General features: G+C 31.5%; 1 protein-coding gene across 1 annotated transcript in view; it reads left to right on the forward strand.

The window, feature by feature from the left end:
• Positions 1–657: 657 nt before the first annotated feature.
• The window catches only part of Bx (LIM domain-containing protein Beadex), a 46,562-nt gene continuing 25,797 nt past the window's right edge, over positions 658–21,422 (forward strand). Inside the window, exon 1 of the mRNA XM_085200456.1 lies at positions 658–856. Within this exon, the coding sequence (XP_085056582.1) occupies positions 851–856 (6 nt within the window). The 5' untranslated portion in view covers positions 658–850. The remainder of the gene's footprint in view (positions 857–21,422) is intronic.

The raw sequence follows: 21,422 nt of genomic DNA on the forward strand, positions 1-21,422 counted from the left end.
TTTATCAATGATGAATGGTTGGAAGTGCTCCTGCGTTGGATTGCAACTTGCATAATACACATTAATTTCTATGGTCACGCTATTCAATTAGTTTTTATTATATTTTGCAATTTAATATTGTATCGCTCGTACAATCTCGTTTTATACTTAGATGTTTGTAATAATTGAAAATTGTTTAAGAAATGTTAGTATAAAATAACATATAATATGTTTTGTGGATGTGTAATAATCTATTAAATGTTATTCAAAATTATATGTATTCAAAAACATTACTATTAAAAATAACAACGAATATAACGAATAAATTACCTATCTTATAAATAATATAATATTTTTGGACTACCATATAAATAAACAAAACAAAAAATTCTATAAAAATCCAATAATGCAAAATTAATTCAATCCAGTATCGTTTTTATTTAGGCCTAAATGCAATACCGCACAATCTGTCCACTTACGGTGTTAAGCGTCGCTTCAGGACCACAACGACGTAAGCGACGCTCGCAGCTTTGTGCGAAAAGCTCCGCAATGGCGAAGCTTTCGTACGGGAAAAGGAAGGGCATCACTCCCCGCCTAGCGGCAACTTGGCGAGCGACTCCCGTTCATTCGCTTCCCGACCGCGGCAGCGAGCGCACGTCTCCGCGTATACCGCCTCGCTCTCCACGTGATCGCGAAAAAACTTTTCGGTGCGTTATCGCAAACATTAGATACTCGAAATATGAACATAGTTTGATTGTGCTGTGCTTTTGAACAAGTGAACAGAACTGAGGGCGACAGTGTCAACGGCGCTGAGTTGCAGAGGTGCAGAGGGCTAATTACCGGCTAGGCTAATTGGCGGGGCCGGCGTTTCATGAAGGTGAGCCGACTTTTATTTCCGTTCGGCAATCCCTCTAATTGCGTCAATTAGTGTAATGCGGCGACAGCTTTGAAGAGTCCGCTTAATGATCTCTACAGTTGTACACTGCCTTTGAAAAACTATTAAAATTTGTTGGGAAAAAATCGTGTTACAATAGAAAAAGGCTTCCCACCCTGAAAGCCTTAGTTGTTAATTACGCTAACAACGAACGGCTTTCATATTAATTCAAAATATGTTTTGTGTTACGTTAATTATATAAATTATCAGCCGCAATGAAAGTAAATTAAATCTGAATAAATATAAAAGAAAATGTAATATCCTTAATTGGCGCAGTATCGTATATCTTAGCTAATGAATAATATTGAGAATAGCCGTGACTACGTGAACCGCAGAAACGTAGATGCGGCATTATTATTGAAGTTGAAAACTTTTTTTATAATTGTTTTATTATAATAATAAAATGTATTGATAGTTTTATTTTAATGTTAGTCATTTGTTTATATTTCTAAATGATATTTTTTAGAAAATCTTTCTTTTTTTTGTAAATTAGATTTCGCGAACAAGTTTAGTTATTTTAATGTTTATAAGTACCAATATAATTTGTGGTTGCTTACTTTCAAACTCTTATTAAGATTTTAAAATAGTGTAAACACTATAAGACTACTATCACCACCAACATTACCAAATAAAAACAAATCAAATATAAGAACCCACTTCAAGTCTTTTCAATGTATAAGTTTAAAGCGCGACATGGTCCCAAAAGCCAATTAGAATGGCGTATCCGTTGTTCCTTCTCTAATTAGCAAGTGGCTCATTAGAGCTACATCACTAGACCAAAGAGGAGCAATGCTTCATTCGTTTTAATTATAAACACGGCTCCTTCTCTCTTATAATTACCGAGCGCAATTAAGGGACTACATTTTATTGCTTATCTAGATAATGACTGTTTATAACGAATTAGCTTAGTATTTCATTTTTTTTTATAAGTAACAAAAATTTCATTTTATAGTTCATTAATTAAATTAGATTTAATGAGAGAGTAGAGACTTGAAAATAGTATTTTATTTTTGTAAATGGCAATACAATGCATGTACTTACTGTTTATTTTCCATATAAATTAGTTCATCGTAATGGAAATTTAGAATTTTGCCGATATTTAGCACTAAACTAATCAAATATTACAAATAAATCCTTATAAATAACTATAAATATACATAAATGCACACAAATGTGTAAAATATAGGATATGTGGCATATCTATTAATTCATTTGGGCTAATTAATAAAGCTGCTTTAATTAACGAGGCTGTTAGTACAAATTAATCAACGCTGATTGGTCCAATGCGATGACCGCGCGTCTAATATTAATTACAGCTAGGATTATTCCATTTTGTTTCATAATTTTACACGAAATTAATATTAAATTATAATTAATATTATATTAAATGAAATATTTATAACTCATCTGGTTAATGAAATACAAATATGTATGTATGTACAGATGGCTGTATTAGTCTTGAGCCTTTTTTAGATAAATGAAATTGATTCTACATGGGATTCAATATAAAATAGTAAAAAATATAATTTAATACTAGTAGATTTAAGTTTAATTAGCTTGTAGTTCTGAGAATAAAGACAATTTATCTAGTGTCCGTTCTCCCTGACTTCCCCGTTAGGGATAGAGTGAAATTTCTATAGGTACATTAGACATAAAGTAAATGTAACCATTTCATAAGCGTTGACTTCATTTCATGTTTTATTACGCATATACTTTTTTCATTTTTAATATCATAATACCATTAGAAGCCATAAAAATATTACTCATAAAATATTGTGCAACTAGCTATGGATATAGTTTACATAGTAAGGTTCAGTATGTAATTCAATAGAACATTTAAATGACAAAAACTCAACTAATTAAATATATAGCTTTTGTACTGTAACCTGTCCCTAATTATACTGGATAGTCGTACTGCCGAATCCTGTTAGAAAGACGGCAAAACTTTCGGCCATTCACCATGTAATTTCGCGAATTCTGGTAAAAAGTGGTAAAGGAAATGTCATTGCACTAAATTTTCTGCCTACCTTGCTTCAGCTTCGCGCTGTATCCCGCACACAGCAGGGTAGGCAGAAGGAACCTAGGAACCTACCCATTGCGTGTTGAGTGGCAGAATGAGTTCCCCTTTGCCTCGACACCAGAGCGAAGATATGGAAATATAAACGTAAAAAAATATTTCACTTCGAGTGGAGATCGAACCTACAACCGTCGCTTACAGTCGCACCCTTCTGCCGCTGCGCCACGACGGCCTCACTACCTCGCTATATGTAATTTTATTTCAATGTCCGCCTGAATAGGTGAATCTCTGAATAGAGGGGTACGTACTACATCATGCCATTCAACGCTATTTTTTATCTGTAGAGATCGAAAAAAAAGAATTATGCATATTATGATTATAAATATTTCAGAAATTAAATGCTTAACTAAAGAGTTTAATAAGACATATTTCAAAAATGGAAGTATTTTTTAATTAAAAAAAAGCGACACTTTCTAAATTATTAAATAAGTATGTTGTAGGGTTGTCATTAGCAATTGCACGAAAGACGGGTTCGGGCGCACTAATTGGGCCGCCCTACTGTCTTCTACAAACAAATTAGCTCGAAGAACGGGTGTCTGTTGTTTAGGGTTACCCTGTAAATAAAACCATTGAAAAACTATTGTCTTATCAAAAAAATAAAATGATATATCAAACATTCGACAGTGACAGCTTCTATAACATAAACTAGTAGACTAGTATTCTTTCTATGTATATCTTATATATACATAGAAAGAATACTACACAAAAGATTTTTAATATTTATTAATATCCTTATACAAATAGAATTTGGTACTTTTTCTTTTCATAAAATACAAAGCCAATACATAATACTATTTTTGTGTACTCTAGTTAATTCAATTAAAATTATTGTCTTTATAAAGTCCTCACTATATACCCATTATTCTCTGATTCTTAGTTTAAACAACATAAAAAATTAAAGTTACAAGGCAATGTTATATTCAAAATTGCATGAAAAAAACACCTTTAATAAGACGGAGAGTAAACGTATCGCCTAACTCTCTCTGCCGTTCCACCGATTACTGGTTGATGTTGGAACATTATAAAGAACTTCTCAAATCAACATAATTATGTATGGAAATATAACTATTTAGGTATACCATTACAAAAATTTTAGCTTAAATATTATTTTCTGGAATTGTATTACCTTACTTGTTGTACATTAATTAATTAAAAACATATTTTACACATCCCTAACAAGATGCGTTGCAACGTTAACAACATCTAAGAAATACAGGAAAACATTAGTATTTTCATTGCAATCGGAAATCCTTTTCCTCGGCCAATTATGAAAGATTCTATTTTCATTAACGATATCTAATATTGTAATTAAATTTTATCCTAGGACTATTTAAACTGTGTCGCTATTAAATTGTTTTATTAAATACAATTTTGAATAATAATTTTGTATTATAATTGTATTTGTCTATATAAATTATACAAAAATAATTTAATTATATTTATTATATTTAATAAATAAAAATTTGATAACCCTGAGAAGAGGTCACCAGTAATTATGTTGGTGGACTTTTTCAACAGTGGCGGAGGTGCTTCCTCTTGTTACTTATTTAATTACACCGCGCAGTACTGTCACCTTTCTGTTTGTTCACAGGTATTTTGATATTCATATAGCAATAGCATGTCGATTATTTATCGATTGGAAAATATTAAATGTATGTTGATATTGACTTAGTAGTTAATGGTAGTGGGTTTGAATCCGATTCGTGACTATTTTGATGTTTACAGTGTTTTTTCTTTATTTATTGTTTATCTGGTATGGTTTCATGCAGTTAAGTTCTATTACCCAATGTCTTCAAAATTTGTAGGGTGTAAAATATCGCTAATTTAATATTTTTATTAATATTGAATTAAATTATTGTTATTACAGTTGATGGTGTTAAAAATACTCGACTCTTATTTTTTTACTACATTTTTAGCTTTATGCTTTATCCCACACTTATCAGGGCAGATGGCCTAGTGTTAAAACGCTCGTTCCCAATTTTCTGCAAAATTCTCGAATCACTGCGTGTTAAGTGGCGGGACTCAACGCCGCGCCCTGCCTTGTTTGCCTGCCCAAAGCTGTGAAAATGATTATTATAATCCTTTTTTTTTTTCGGTAAAAATATTCCTTAATATATTTATTAAGGTGGTTAGGTGAATAGGTGAATTAATATCATCGCTATAAAAATACAATTTATTTTATATTTTGTAAGCAATAAATATTATTTGTTAGTTAAACATAAATAATATACATATGTCATGCTCTTTGGTCAAAGAATGGCTGATAGCGTAGCTTTATGTGTTCAACTGGCACGTTCGTAACACCATAGACAACTGATTTGGGGACTTTTACTAAAACTGCTTTAAAGAGTTTACTATACGACATATAATACATTTTCTACAAATGTAAATAAAAATTTATATTATTTAATTTTATAAATATTATATGAATCGGATTAAAAATTATACAATTTTTGAACAATGAAAACAATTACTAATATACTAGTTAAAATAATTTATTTAAATAATTTTGCTAAGTGTATACATTATACAACTCCCTCAATAGTAGCGTTTAAAGCTAGCCAATATTTAAACCCAAGATATAACTGCTTTACATTTTATGAATGATATTCTTATAAATAAACGTAGACATTCCTTAATATGTAGTGATGGTGGTTGAATGGGTCCATTGTACCTACATCTGATGGTTGTCGTATCGTTGCTCATTCGGAAAAACCGGTAAGTGCGAGTCGGGCTTGCCCACTGAGGGTTCCGTACCAATTTCTTCATTATAGATTCTTGAAGATATGTGCCTATAACAAAGCATAATGTTTTGATTGCGTAAATTATTTAATAAGATTTTTTTTTCGTAAAAAATGCTGATATTTAAAATTAGTTGCATTAAAATGAAATAGTAAATAACAGTCTGGCTGGTACTGGGTTCCATCCAAACTTGAGGGAAAGAATTATTCAGTGACTCATTTACTTTTACATTAGTTAAATAATTCATAATTATAATATTAAAAACGAAATGATTAATTTGCATGTAAACAGTCTTGTCTAAGACTAAAATTAGATTATTTTAATTATTGTTATTAACTAATTAACATAAATAAACAATATAAACAGTACTTTACGTCATCACATTATACATATTATATAATAAATTAATAGTTGTTAATCTAAAATTGCTTTAGATAACATAATAATTATTACAGATCTCACGTGACTATACGAATGTAATTTTTTCTTTAAAATGTGACTATGCAATTAATTTTTTTTCAAAAAAATGTGTTAATATCTTATTTTAGTATTTTTTAGTCGATAAAAACAATTTAAAGATAGGCAAAGATATAAAAACAGTTTATTAGTAACGATTTTTATGCATTTTCCATATAACGATACTGATATAGGATATATAGAGAGAAACAAGTATTAAATATAAGAAGTGTTTCGTATTGGCTATCGGTGAAAAGACAATTTTTTATATAAGTACTAACATAAACCAGTGTGAGATCTGAATTAACCACCATGGCGTGTCCTTTCTTAAATGATTTTCCTTAAAAACGGAATATTTCTTAGTAGGAATAAAACCATTTTTAAATAATGTCAATAGTAATCCCTTAACGCTGAAATGCACCTCAAAAAGAATAGTAAATATTAATAATATTAATGTGAATATTGTAAAATATGAATAAGCTACTTTCATCCTTGTAAAAATAATCGGCGCTAGAACTAAGCCATATAGCTATAGTACCTGTAGCAATACTATTTATACTTAGAAAGTTTAGTCCTGCGCCGGTATGGTCTACTCATTAGGGGAGATAACCTCTAGTGGCGTGACTAATGACGCGCATTGACGTTTGTTCTTATGACGATGCGAATGCGAAGTAAACAATTTTAGTATCAACCTCCAGGAAAGTTTTGTTATTTATTAAAAATATGAACCTACGACCTATCATTTTTTTACTTTATTGCATTAGTTTGTATTTATAATACATAAATATCAAATACTCATATATTAATATATATTGGTTTAAACTAAAAAATAAATTTATTTAGAAAGCAATAAATAATAAATCGAAACTTGTAGAAAACCGATACTTTTCACCGATTCTGTTCTCTCCCTAATTGGTCTTACAACGTTGGCGGTTCGAATGCAAATACTCTGTTATTAGGTAGGTTAATTAAAGAGTTATCGGTAGTAATTAACCCGTTTCGGTACAGAACGTGTGCCCATGGCTCGTACAAACACCACTAATTAAGAAATTCCTCTTCATTACCTCAATTAGATTTGTTCACATCAGAAAATATACCAATACATTTCATACCAATAAGCTTAATTAGCTATAGAGTCTTCATTAAGCAGCTCGAAAGAAGTATTATTAATTATAAAGATTTCGAGTATAATGAGCAATGTTTTATGTGACATTTAAAATGTATATCTAACACAGAAGGAGGGAACCTAGTGGTAAGACACTCTGCTGCCCATTTTTCGCCGAATTTTGGATACATTACGTGTTGAGTAGTGGAACTTAACGCCGCGCTCCTCGACACTAGAGCTAAGAAATAAAAATATAAACCTAAATAGATATTTCTTTTCCTCGAGTGGAGATCGAACCCACAACCAGTGGCGTTTTTATCAAAAAAGGTTAACCAGATTAAAGTGACAATTACTTTTTTAATCTAATTAAGTAATATTATTAGAAAATTGTTTAATCAACGAAGCCAGCTGCGTGCAGTAAGACGGCTAGAGTTACATGTTTTAATACTATGCATTAGAATCCGTACAGAAAGGTGCTAGTTTAAATTGAAAATTTTTTTTCTTTAAGTTTGAATCCAGCAAAAAATGTTAAAATTATACTGGTGTCCTATAATAATAGTTTACCCATTTATAAAAATAATATATTTATTAAATTTCAAGTTAAAAAATATTTTTTAAATTATTTTAAATAATTAAACTTCCCAAGTTTCCCTTGCCTACCCTTCTATGTTCAGGATACAGCGTGAAGCTTAAAAAAAAATTACGATTTAAATAAGTATATGTTACAAATTACAAGCTTTATTTGTCGAATGTAATAAGCATAACAATTACATTTACATATTTTTATAAAAGAGAATACAATTATTGAATAATAATAAATAATAATTGAATTTAAAAACATTAACTAATTTAATCTAAAAATAGCAAATACCAATGTTGAAAACAGGAAAACTCTATTTATTTTAACTAAACTGTATTTTTTTAGGAAAAAAAATAATTCGAAAATGTCATTTCCTTTCTCGTATGGTTAATTCTATTGTCGATGAGATAGGAAGTCGTGACCCGCGGCGGGTTATCGATAATTAAGACGTTGACGTCAAGAATGGTATCGTATTTCAGATGTTATGCACACTAAACATTTAATGAAGATTTTAGGTTTTTTTTTTGTTAAAAAACTTATATTATGCTAAGGGCGCGAACCGGACCTCAATTTTGACTGGCTGCGCTCCCAAAATCTCGGTAGGTTTCACATGTTTTCATTCTAAACTCAATTATAGTTACATTAATCGTCTGATCGATATCTATAGCAGGCGCCTAGCGTTACCCAGAGGGGACTAAAATTTTTCTTCATGTAACCCTATGGGGAAATTTGTCACTTGATTATTACTCAACTTCATTGAATTTTTATATATTTTTTCATCCATCCATCCATCCATCTACGTGATCATATCTATATGTTTGCAAATTTTCATTACAATCGGCCAAACCGTTTGGGAGACTATTGGTGACAAACAGTGTAAAAAGTTCGCTCGTTCGTTCGCTTCGCTCAATAATGAAATTCAAATACTAAAATACAATTCTACACATATAAAATAATTTAATAATACTACAAGTTTATTTTTTATTTTTTTTTGTAACGTCTGTGTTTGTAAATTATAAAATACATATTATCCTATTAGAATCGAATCATCCAACTTGAATTTGTTATAACTATTAGATCACCATATTATTTATTATCTATACATATTACTTATTAGGGCTTAACTCATCTATTGCTATAGGGAATAAGCGACAAATTAATTACCAATTATGTAAAATAAATTAATTATCACGCTTAATTTAATAATGATTACACAGTCTTTATAATTAGTTAATTAGTTCATAGAGATTGATATAAATTGAAGTGCATGAATTGCATTGACATTGCAGTTTTGGGATTTTCCAAAAAATGCAAAACAAAATTCGAGTGAAAATATAATATATCCTTATTGTTAGGTAGATTTGAGAAATATATTTATATTATTCCAGTGGACTACAATCCTTGTGAACTTTTAATTCGAAGTTTGTGAAGATAACCTTCATTACGACAAAATGTAGAGCTCCATTAATAATAAACTTATCAGTTATAAATTTGTATGTTAAGGAATAAATTATGTTATCATAATAACATATTGACGATTAGTTTCAATTTTGTTTTTTAAATAAAGTAATTAATAAATTAAAAATAAAAAAATGTCGCCTTATAAATGTATATATAAGCATGATATACCATTATTATAGTTTCTATTTACATTTACGTAAATCTATTTTTTATTTTAAAGATTAGGCAAGGTAAATTTTGTTGACTTACTCGGTTCCTCACTTTCCGCTTAATTGTAAACAGCTTTAAACGATCTCTAGTATATATACCATGTAAATTAAATTGAAATTCCCCAAAGTTGCATTTGAACCTACAATCAATAAATAAACACAGGTACCAACTGCACAACTATAGAGTCATATAACAATAGTATGTAATTCTTTTAAAGTAGAATCGTATAATTATTATACTATAAGTAGAATTCAGGTTTCCTTAGCCGTATAAAAGTAAAGTAATTACTTAATTGGATATTTGATATTGACTTAATTAGACTGCGTAACAATTCTTGTATGTTGTTCTTCTGAAAAAAAAGAACTTCTTTATATTAAAGACGTAGCGTGTTATTAATATGATTATAGTCCCGGTATTTAATTATGCATATTAATTTTTATATATTTGTACACAATATATATTTGAAGGAGTGAAATTAGAAGAACATATATGAATTCCTTGGGAATATCGCTGACAATATAATGTACTCTTCTAGTCTTTAAGATTATATTATAAATATATAATCTATGTAAGAATATATATACATACTAGTTTATACTAGCGACCCGTTCTCGGCTTCGCCCGCGAAATCACGAAAGTATTTGTGATTTTATGTATCTACATAATATGTACTAGAGAGTCAAACGCGGCTTCGTTCACTTAAACTTATTTTTATATTATAGCCAAAGGATATTTTTTTTAATTAAAGAATCCTATGTCCTTTATAATAACACTAAGAATATGCGTGCAAAGTTTAATAATTTTAAGTAGTTTTGGAATGAAAGCGTAACAAACAAACTTATATTCACATTTATAATATTAGTATGATAATTTAGCAGCTTCTTTTATTTTTATGAATGCCCTCATTTAACTGGTTAGCTAAAGATAACGTTATGATAACTCACCCATACTCAGTGATTTTTCATATCGGGTGGCAAAACTCACCACTTTACCTAATAGTTAAATAGTATATATTATTAATAGTATATAATATATAACATAATATATTATTAAATAATTTTATTATGTTATGTTATTTATATTAAATGTACGCGGCCCTCGACTATCATTTTCGTACAGAAATCGTATCGTATGAACTTTGAAGTGTTTATTAAATGTCGATTGATCGTTCAGCCGAACTCTTTACATGGATTCGATACGGATATGAAAAAAGTTAAAGCTATTATAAAATGAAACTTTTTTGATATGAAAGCCGTAACAGTCCATCCATCTATAAAATTAATACATATTTTATTATATGCACGCACAGACACAGAATTAAATAAAGATTCGATTAAATATATTCTACGTATGTAAAATAGTTACCTCGTGGCGTAGAGACGCAAGTGTTTAGAGTATAAACAAGACTAGTTGTGGGTTTGATCCCCACTCGAGGAAAATAAATATTTAATACTTTCATTACTTCGCTCTGGTGTCGAGGCAAAACGCGGCGTTTAGTTCCGCCACTCAACACACTGTCTCCATAACTGAGTGTCTTAATACTAGCCTACCCTATGCCTATCCTGTGCCTACCCTGCTATGTGCGGGATACAACGTGAAACAAATTTTTTTTTTATTGATTATGACCAAATAGATTCAAGTAACATAAGGGAAGGAAAATATTTTATTTAAAAATTGGCCGTCAATTTATCGGCCGTTTCGATTTAAGCGCTTTCCAAGTGTAGTCAAAAGTTTCGGAGATGGCCTCGTTCGAGGATTTTATGCAAATTTTGACAACTTGATATTAAGTAGGGAACAAACTGTGTCTACGTTTTACTACATTATTTTACTAAAGCCCATTTTGTGTATATCGTGCTTTAATGATTTCATTTTAACTTTGGATAGGCCATGTTTCCCCCTCAGTTTAGAATAAATACTGCTTAATTAGACATCTTAAACTTTTTAGAATCATAGACCTTTTTTCGAGCTTCCTTCGAAATCATAGTATCGAAAATACTGGAGGAAGGTCATCAAAAGACACGAGGAGCCCATAGGTAGATAAAATGTGGACGAGGCGAAAGAGGTATGCAGAGACCGTAGAGTTGGGCGCTCCATTCTCTCTGACTACCCCGCTAGGAATACGGCGTGAACCTAAATTAAATTAGTTAAGTGTTTCTATAGAAATATAATTAAATATATATATTTTTATACGTTATACTGTACAAATATACAAGAAATATCATCTTAGCTGTAATAGATCGTTACATCGAGTGGCCATAACTCCCAGCGAGCTGACCGGTCAACAATGAAATTCACAATGAGGTTAATACCCCTCCATAGAAAGCGTTCATTTCCTCCGTACTCCATACTGAGTGAGTACAGAGTACAGAGTGCCGAGTGCCGAGTGCCGAATGCCGACTAGCAAACATCGGCTGTAATGAACGAGAGGGAATAGCGTCCACCGCTACGGCAATTTGAACGCGCAGTGGGCCGGCGCGTACCAACAGTCCTCGAAATTAGTACCACTCGATCCGTAATGCCCGCTGATGGCTTACCGACGTGTTTATAATGAACTTATAACTTTTGTTTTCTTTAAACAAATGTTTTTAATTATTATTAATATTGTGGTTGTATTTAAAGGTTAGCATAACATAAAAGTATTAATGATATATATTTTTAACAGAGTAAAAATATAGATGTACTAGCGGACCGGACGCGGCTACGCCTGCTTGAAGTATAAGAATATAATTTCTATAGAAATATAATTTCCATCTAGATGAAATGCTAAAAGTGACTATTATATTTATTTTCATAAGGATGAATATCAAAATGTCGCGGTAACGAACGCGGTCGCATAGCGACGACGGTTGTTATTAACATGGCAGAATAAATTGCATGTCAAATTAGAAAGTATTTTAATATATTAGTATATATGTGTAATGTAATGTTATATAGCCTATAGCACTTCTGAAGAATGCAGCTTTCATACAAAACAAAAACAAAGTAAATCGATCCAGTAGATCCAGAGATCTTAGCGTTCAAACAAACAAACAAACAAACAAACAAACAAACAAACAAACTCTTCCGCTTTATTATATTAGTATAGATAAATAAAAATAACAATTTATCAATCTCTATCGAAGTCACAAGGCATTAAGTTTCATGACATGGCCACTGTCATATAAACATCCACGTAAGCCACAAAGTTAGAATATGACACTCTCGTCATCCGTTGTCCGCAGTCAGCCTGTAGTAACGGCGAGTGTGCGCGCGGTGTGGTCAGCAGGGAGTCAGATTTGCGTTGTTATTAATTCCGCTAAATTGAAAGCCGACCCGGTGCGCTGTTGACTCCAATGATTACCCGTCCAGTTTGAAACTTTACCGAGAGCTTTGGAATACCTCTGTTAAATTAAGCCTTTCAAATTTTGGTCTTATTTTCGTGGGTCTAGCTCTGCCGAATTGTAGTTATTCAGTGTAAAGTTTTTTCAAAAATTAACTAGCGAAGTTAAGTTCAATTTTATAATTATTTTGTAAATTCATTTTAATTGTATGAAGTTTTGTATTATTGTGCAAAACTACACATAGTAGGTATTAATTAAATAATTAATTTTATTGTTATAAACACACCTATAATGCGATTTATTATTTCATATAGGACAGACGTTTTTTTGCGCGTTTCTTCGAGTAGGAATCGAACCCACCTGTCGTTACAGTTACACGTTTGTGCCCCTGCACCACGACCGTCCTTAACACACGGACTTAGGACACATGTGTCAGAACATATATTCATACAGACATATTACATATATGTATATCTCTAAACGATATATATCAGAAACGTTATATTAGAAAATCTATAAAAATGTCAAAAACTAATCCGTTCCGAATACGCGTATGGAAAAAGAACAAACTCCCGCGATTCAATTACAAGCGAGCATTTATCATCGAAGTTGACAAACGACGTCGACTTGTTATTTCCACGACAAATGTTGGAGAACTGCGTGCTGACCTTAATTTTAACTATTTTTTCGACAGTTTCATATCAAAGCGAGGAATGGCTATATTAATAAAATGAATAAAACTAAAATTGAAAAAAATTGAGTTCCATTTTAAAGTTTGTTTTTTCAGTTTTGCTATACGCATTACGGAAATAGACCTAGCTGATGAATTTTCCGTGAAATCTAAAATTGTTTTCCGAGTAAAACAAATTTCCTAGTATTTACAGAAAGTATTGGCTTAGAATAATGCATAATGGGCGGAAAAATGTCAAACGTAAGTGTATTAAAGTTGGGGCGGCGTTTCCGCTGCGTGCCGCCGCTGATGTATGGTCGCGACCGACAAATTGAAAACAGTAGTAAATGGCCCGATCGCGGCCCGCGGACCTTTCCACAATGGTGGCATTTGTTTAACACAGCCTAAGCTAAGCAATAGTATATTTTTCTATTGGGATGGATATCTTATCAAAATTTTGGTTAGTTACATTGATTTATTATAGAATAATAGACACAGAGGCACAAGGATATGGGTTCGATTTCCACTCGGGGTAATGAATTGTTATTTCTTAATATTTTAATTTTTTGTTTTGGCACCAAGGCAAAAAACCCGGCGTTGAGTTCCGCCACTTATCACTCAATGCCGCGAAAAATTCAGCGGAAAGTGAGGGACGGAGTGTCTTAACATTAGGTTTCCTCTTGTTATATTTAGTATATATTCATCCAAAAAAAATAATATATATTAATAATAAACAATATCTTTGATAATTAAATATATTTAAAAAAAAAAAGTATTACAGTATCAATGTAGTCTGTGAACATTGTGAAAGTGTTTTTCTATTAGAATCGTATTCCATATAGAGTTTCGTTCGCCCAGAAAATTACTGGGACGCGTGAGCGGCGTTTCAGTTGCCGTATTCCTACAACGATTTACAATATTTTACATTTTGTGTTGCCAGTAATTTAATTTGTAAAGTCGAAAAAAAAGGATGTAAGATAAAATTAAAAATACATTTACTCGTATTTATTTTCTCTATGAAATTTAGAAATAAAGTAATTGTTTTAGAATCTGACGTCACAACTGTAACCAAATTTTTCTGCAAGTTGTCGAGAAAGCCAAGAGGAAAGCGAATACCATAATAAGGGGTACTTGTCCCTCACAAATAGTTAGATTATATAAATAAGGCGCTCGGAACAGTTTAGACGATAGCGATCAGCGGCCGGTCGGTCGGTCGGTCGGGTGGAGAGCGTCTCAACTCAAATTGAGTTGGGTTTACATAGATTTTTTCTTATTTCTGATGGTCTACACACTTCTGTCTCCATAACCCTTTTGTGTGGTTTGACTGTCTTTTTATTTTATGAATGTAACAATATATTTGTATATATTGAGGTTAGTCGTGCTGGTCGCGCTGGGACACAAGCGTGTGGTCATAAATGTGACGGGTTAAGGGTTCGAGTTCCACTCGAGAAAAAGAAATATTTAATATGTTCATTTCTTCTGTCTTGTCGCGAGGCAAGGCTTGGTCTTCGGGGATTGGCGTGTCCTAACACTAGGCTCTCCTCAGACTACCCCGCAACATGCGGGATACAGCGTGAACCTGAAAAAAACCAATAAATATATTCCTACCACAATGCTCGTGTAATATTTTGTGGTTTAGTATCGTGGTAACTCTACACTGCGAGACGGTCCACCGCCCACGGATACACCGACTAGAGTTACGTCTCTATCCAGTTTAGTGATACGTTACAAATTGAGCCGTCGACACTATATATGTTTATTGGCGGAGTGATTTGTTTCAACTGGATTTTTACTTGACTTCTAGGTAATTAAATTACCAAGAGGTAAAAAAGATTGATAATGTGTTTGTTATGTCGTGTCTAGAGATTTATTTATTAGCGTAAACTTTAGCATATTGAATGTAGAATAAATTTTAATTTAAATAAATTAAACTGTTTTTAAATATATTTAGCGATATTGTAGCTATTAGTATTTCTTTTTGACATGAAGTTTATATTAAAAAGTGAAAAATTAATGCATACAGTACATAGAAGTTCTCTTTTTGTAATTCAACACACGAAAGTTAACTTCTTAGAATAATCAAAAGGGTTATATTTTGTAATATAAATGTAGAGACAGAATCTCCACACAGAAAATAAGAAATGCAATCTTTTAACAAAATCAAACAAATAGCAAGTTGTGCAGTGACCAATTCAAATGGTAGGAACAGTCGGGCTCCTAGCTCGTACTGGGATGGAATCCAATCAGCGAAACTAGTTTTACTGATGCCTATCGCTAGTTTCACATTCTAAGATTTGTTTCTCGAGATTAAATCAAAGGCGAATTACAGTAGCGGCGAAAAAGAAATATGGTGAGTCCGGCCCCGCGCTAGGGCGGGGGTTGCTGAAATTGCTTTTCAATCCCTCGGACTTTGGACTTGTAAAGAAGTTATTACCTTCCGAGGAGATAGCGGCGGGTCCGGCGATACGGATATATGTCTTTTTCATATGTAATATTCCTTTTTCGCGTTTTATTAATGGAAAATGTTTCGTGGGACTCTCGCGGCTGATATTAAAAAAGCTGGTGCTGATACAGTGTGGCTTCTTTTATTAGATTGTCGTAAAAGAGTTTACGTTCTTGATGTGGGTCTCTCTGTATTTCGCATTATAAGGTTATTATTCTTATTTATTACGATTGTCGTTTTGTTATTTTCTATACTTTACACACAAAATAAAAATGAGGAAAAATTGAAAACAGTGTTTGCGGTTATACATTTCTTTGCTTGTTAAGTTGGTATTTAATTAATTTACGAAGTAGTTCGATATCGCCATAATCGATTTCTGTTATATAATAGAATAACGATGTAACAGTTATTAATATCAGCATTCCATTGTTCCGCCGCCGCTAGTGCAGCGCCGTGTCCGTTAATAATGATGCCTACTCTAATTAAGTCCACTACACCAATGTTTGGAATTAATTAGTGTATTGTTTAATTGGCATCTCTTGTTATCTGTTTGTATGGATTATTTATTCATTAGTGGTGTTTGTGACAGCTGTTGCTGAGGTGGCCGCTTACCCTGGCTCATATTGTGTAATTGCGTTGATATTGTTGTATAAATAAATTATTGTATTATTTGTTTAGTGGAGACGTTGGAATAATGTGCTGAGCTTTGGTCTGTTCTAGTACTGTTCAAATAATTGGGAAAATTTTATATTTTGTATGTAAAATTGTAATAAAAATATAATACGAGAGTCTATGCCTTTCTAAGCGCATTTAGATTTACTGACTTTACCTCTAAATATTTTTTTAAGTGTATTAGTATGATTTAAGTATAATAATATAGTCTTAGAATTACTTTATAACTTTTTAATAAGAAATATTAAATTTAAAATTGGAAGGGAACCTTTATCTAGCGCTATACCTGTATAAACATTCAGGCCATAAAAGGAGCGATTAATCCCTGACAGATTATTACACACCATATATGGCAACACCGGGCTGGCCAGTTGATACAAGTAGCGGTGTCAGTTCCAGGGGCGTCATCGTCATCGTCATCCGTGGCTCGGAACAATGCGGGCTACGAGCGCGCTGCTTGATTACACCTGTCCGTCACGATTAATAGAATATTGTGTGTGATTCAAATTGAATTAGCCCGCCATTGTGGAATTACCCGTGTATGTTTCGTATGGAGTATTGGTTTTGAATATTTAGTAGCCAATTTAGATCGTGTTGCTATTGTGATTTGGTAATAGAATACTCTACGGAATGTTTTGTATAGCCTCATTAAATTTGCATTATATTAATTGGATATAGATTAAAAATTAGATATTCATTTGTGTTAGATTTTGCGTGTATAGTCTGTGATTGAGTTTGTTATGTTGTTTGATTGGGATTGCTTGATATGTCATCTGGCACGAATATGTTTATTTTTAAAAAAACAGTTTCAGTCTTCAATAATTATATTATAGTTTATTAGAAGTACTGAAAAAAATCCAAAATGATTAATATTACAAAGATATATCTTTTAGAATTTAAATATTCTATAGATACCGATGCAATTGTAAAGCTTCTAACTACATATATAATGATTCAAATTTATTAAACTTATTTCTCAAACAATATTTTTAAAGCCTAAAGATTTGATTTTACATAGCACATAATGTTTTGGAAATGGAGAATTTTTTTTGGGAGAATGTGGAAGATGCAAAAAAACGTTAGAAATTATATAATTTATAGATCTATAATTAAGTATATTTTAATATTTGACCTCATTCTCGCTATGGGAGTCATAGTTTTCTGGTTAATTGACCACGGATATGTCTCTGTGATTCAATATTTGTTACAGCTGCTTATGTCTTATTTACTCAGCTGCCATTTTATACTCGACTTGAAGTTAAACAAATATATCAATGATTTATTTAAGTTACCAAAGCATTAAATAATTGTTTAAATATTTATAAAATAAATTTATTTTATAAAATATTTGTGTTAGGTAATCAAATTTTAAATATATTATGTTTAGCAGAACCAAAACGTCGCGTACCTCTTTAGAAAACCCTTAAATTAGAGCTTAATTTTCAATATGATATACAAGACCTATATATATATATTATATATATAAGGTCGACTCAAAGTGAAGCAGCATGTGTAACAGAATACGCTTGTTAGACTAATTTAAGTGGAAGATCATCCAGGTAATTAATCCACTTATCAGAAACCCGCCTTTGAAACTAGATGCTCAACTCTAAAACTTGGGTTTCTTGGTATAGTACCCTATTATAGCAGAAACCTAACTGGTACGGTACGTCAATTAGATTTCAATGTTTTAGTTGAATAGAAATAGAATGAGTAGTGTTTTTTTGTTATTGTGATATGAAATAAGTTGTATAATTCTCAGGTTATAATTCCCAGCAGTGGACAGAGGGAATTTAGTGTTAAGACACTCCGTTCCAGACTTTCCACCGAATTCTGGAAGCATTGCGTGTTGATTGGCGGAACTCAACGAACTCGGAGTAAAGAAAATGGAAATATTAAATATCTTTTTAGTGACACACACTTATTTATTATCTATAGTAGTCACGTTCACGTTCCATTTTACGTGTTTGTAGAGCATCGTTTATTTCTACTTACTACTACAATATAAAAAATACATAAAATTTCACTTTCAGCATTGAATCACCATATCTATTACAACATATTGGAAAATGTAATTTTAATAACGCAATAAAATTTTAATTTTAATCAAATCAAATTAAATTTAGTAACTAATTGCCCCGGACGCTTAACCGGCAAGGGGCGCGGGGCACGTCGGCCAATCAAACGGCCGCCATTGATCCAATATTGTGAGTGTTCGAGTTTTAATTATAATTATGCGGATTGTCGCGATGCCTGATTGATATGGCGTACGTTTGATTGTAATGGCTTACGTTTTCGAATTCGTAGATTTGATGGGTGATTTGTATTTTTTAGGGTTCCGTATCTCAAAAGGTAACGGAACCCTTCTAGGATCTTTTTTTTGTACACCCATAAAGGCAATTCATCTCGAGATCGAGTGGAAGTATCAAGCTGAAGTTCATATTAAATATTCAAGTTTATGGTCCCTTGAATCATAGAAAAAGTCTATTTTTTAACTTAAGGCAATCAAAAGATACTAACTAGTATTTATGAATCGATTTTGTTGCATTTTGTATGAAATTCGATGTTGTACTTCCCGTAGACCTACTATCCTAAAATTAGTACGGAAGCTTCGGTGGGCGAATCCGACTCGCCCTTAACCGGTTTTTTTATGGTGTCATAGCTTGCAGTCTATTTGTCGTACTGTGCTTTGTGTAGATAGACTGGGGGAAAATATACATAATACGTAATTGATTTAACATGGTGGTGGTGCCATCTCTCTCTCTCTCTATCTTATTACTTTGTATTATATTAATAATATGAAAATAATATTTTCCATCTAAAGAAGACACTAAGATGGGCAAAAGGTGGAAAACGTAGCATGTCTTTATTTTCTCCACTTTCCAATGATTTAAGGTTGCTTACAAACCATTGTAGTTTTTGCAATTTTCAAAATAAGTAAAAATGCGTTAAATATATTATATTAGCATTTATATTAAAGAAAATCACCCAGTAAGCTCAAAAAATAATTTTATAACAAATTTAGTAGAATAACAACAAATTAATTATAATTAATTATATTTATAATTAAGCCAATTTTATATGATAATATCAGCTCACTTTTTAATTAGTGCTTGGAAGTTTGTTTTGTTCAAAACAATAATTGACTTCATTAATGTCACGTAGCATGTAGAATAGATTGTTAGGGAGGCACCATTTATTTTTATTGAATTATTTTTCTCGGAACATAAATTAATGATTTTTTTTCTATGGTATTTTTAATATTAGTAGTAATAGAGACCTGCCATGGCACAGGGGCATAAGCGTGTGACTGTTACCGTGACAGGTTGTGGGTTCGATCCCCACTCGAAAAAAAATTCATTCACTCTGGTGTCCAGGCGTAGTACGGCGTTGTGTTCCGCATCTCAATACACATGCCTCCAGAATAATGATTTAATTATAAATTCCGGAAAGTGGGCAGCGGAGAGTTTTAACACTAAGCTCCCTCTGCCTACCTTACTACATGCGGGATACAGCGTGAAGCTGAAAAAATACTTTAATCAAATATTGACTATCAACAGAATTGACATTCGCTTTACAGTGTGATTAGACGCGTCATGTTATGCACTCAATTAATCAGTCACGAAGCAATCCGCCATAAATACCCTCAAGATGTTCAATTTGCTATAATTAATTTAATGTCATAAGTCAATAGTTATTTTTGTATTTAGTATGTAAAGCATAATAAAATAGCTTTTTTTAATATTATTTGCTTACTATATTTTCACATATCTTCTAAAGCTTCTATACTGCATCGGCGAAAATTTACAATTAATTTCATACGTACATTAATTAATGATATTAACAAATATTAATGATTAATTTCCACGAATTAATCATTTGTACACAGCCGATTATACTCCCGTGTAGCCGTAGCAGTTATTATCATAATTATAATTATTATCAATAAAATATTTTATAAACATGTAACAAAGAGTTTCGTCGAATGCCACGGTAATTAAATTCTATTATAACCAAAATTAAATGAGAAGCATCCGGATATAGCGTTCGATATATTAAAAACATTGCAACTCATTACAATATAAAATATTTAATATGTAAATATTATATGTAAATAATATTCAACTATACAATAAAATAAAAATGTTGCCACTTTTTATATAAGGAAAATAGTTGGAGTTTTTGTAGAGGTAAAACACTAACTTATTTATATTAACGATTTCATGAATGAATGAAATTACAAATTATTATTATTATAATATTATAATTTCCAAGGGTTATCCTGTTTTAGTTGGTTGGCACAGTTTCCGAACGTATCTTGTGGTTTTCGATATAATTATTTACCGATAAACTTACATTTCTGAGTAATAGGTTTTTCTTGATTTCAAAATGAATAAATATACGTAATATGTATCTGAATTTATTATTGAATTTTTTAAGCCAAAATGGAGTAAGACATTTCAAGGCTATTTTAATCTAATTGACTTTAAGTCTACATAAATATGTATAGTGAAAGCTAGTATTTGAGAAGTATATTTTATTTTAATTATTTGGTTCTACATCAATATGTGTATTCATAATTTGTTTGTCGTAAACTGCTTGTCTTATTAATCTGTAATTACAATTATAAATATATTTTTTTTAGTGTCGCTGTATTTATCACATAGCAAAGCTAAGCTTAGATACTACGTTCTTCATTTTCGCCGAATTCTAGAGACATTGCGTGTTTAGTGGAGAATTCAACGCCACGTTTTGCCTAGACACCGGAGCAAA

This window comes from Heliconius melpomene, chromosome 17, assembly GCF_056956725.1.
Source record: "Heliconius melpomene rosina isolate 202511_hmr_F chromosome 17, ASM5695672v1, whole genome shotgun sequence".
Classification (NCBI taxonomy): Eukaryota; Metazoa; Arthropoda; class Insecta; order Lepidoptera; family Nymphalidae; genus Heliconius; species Heliconius melpomene.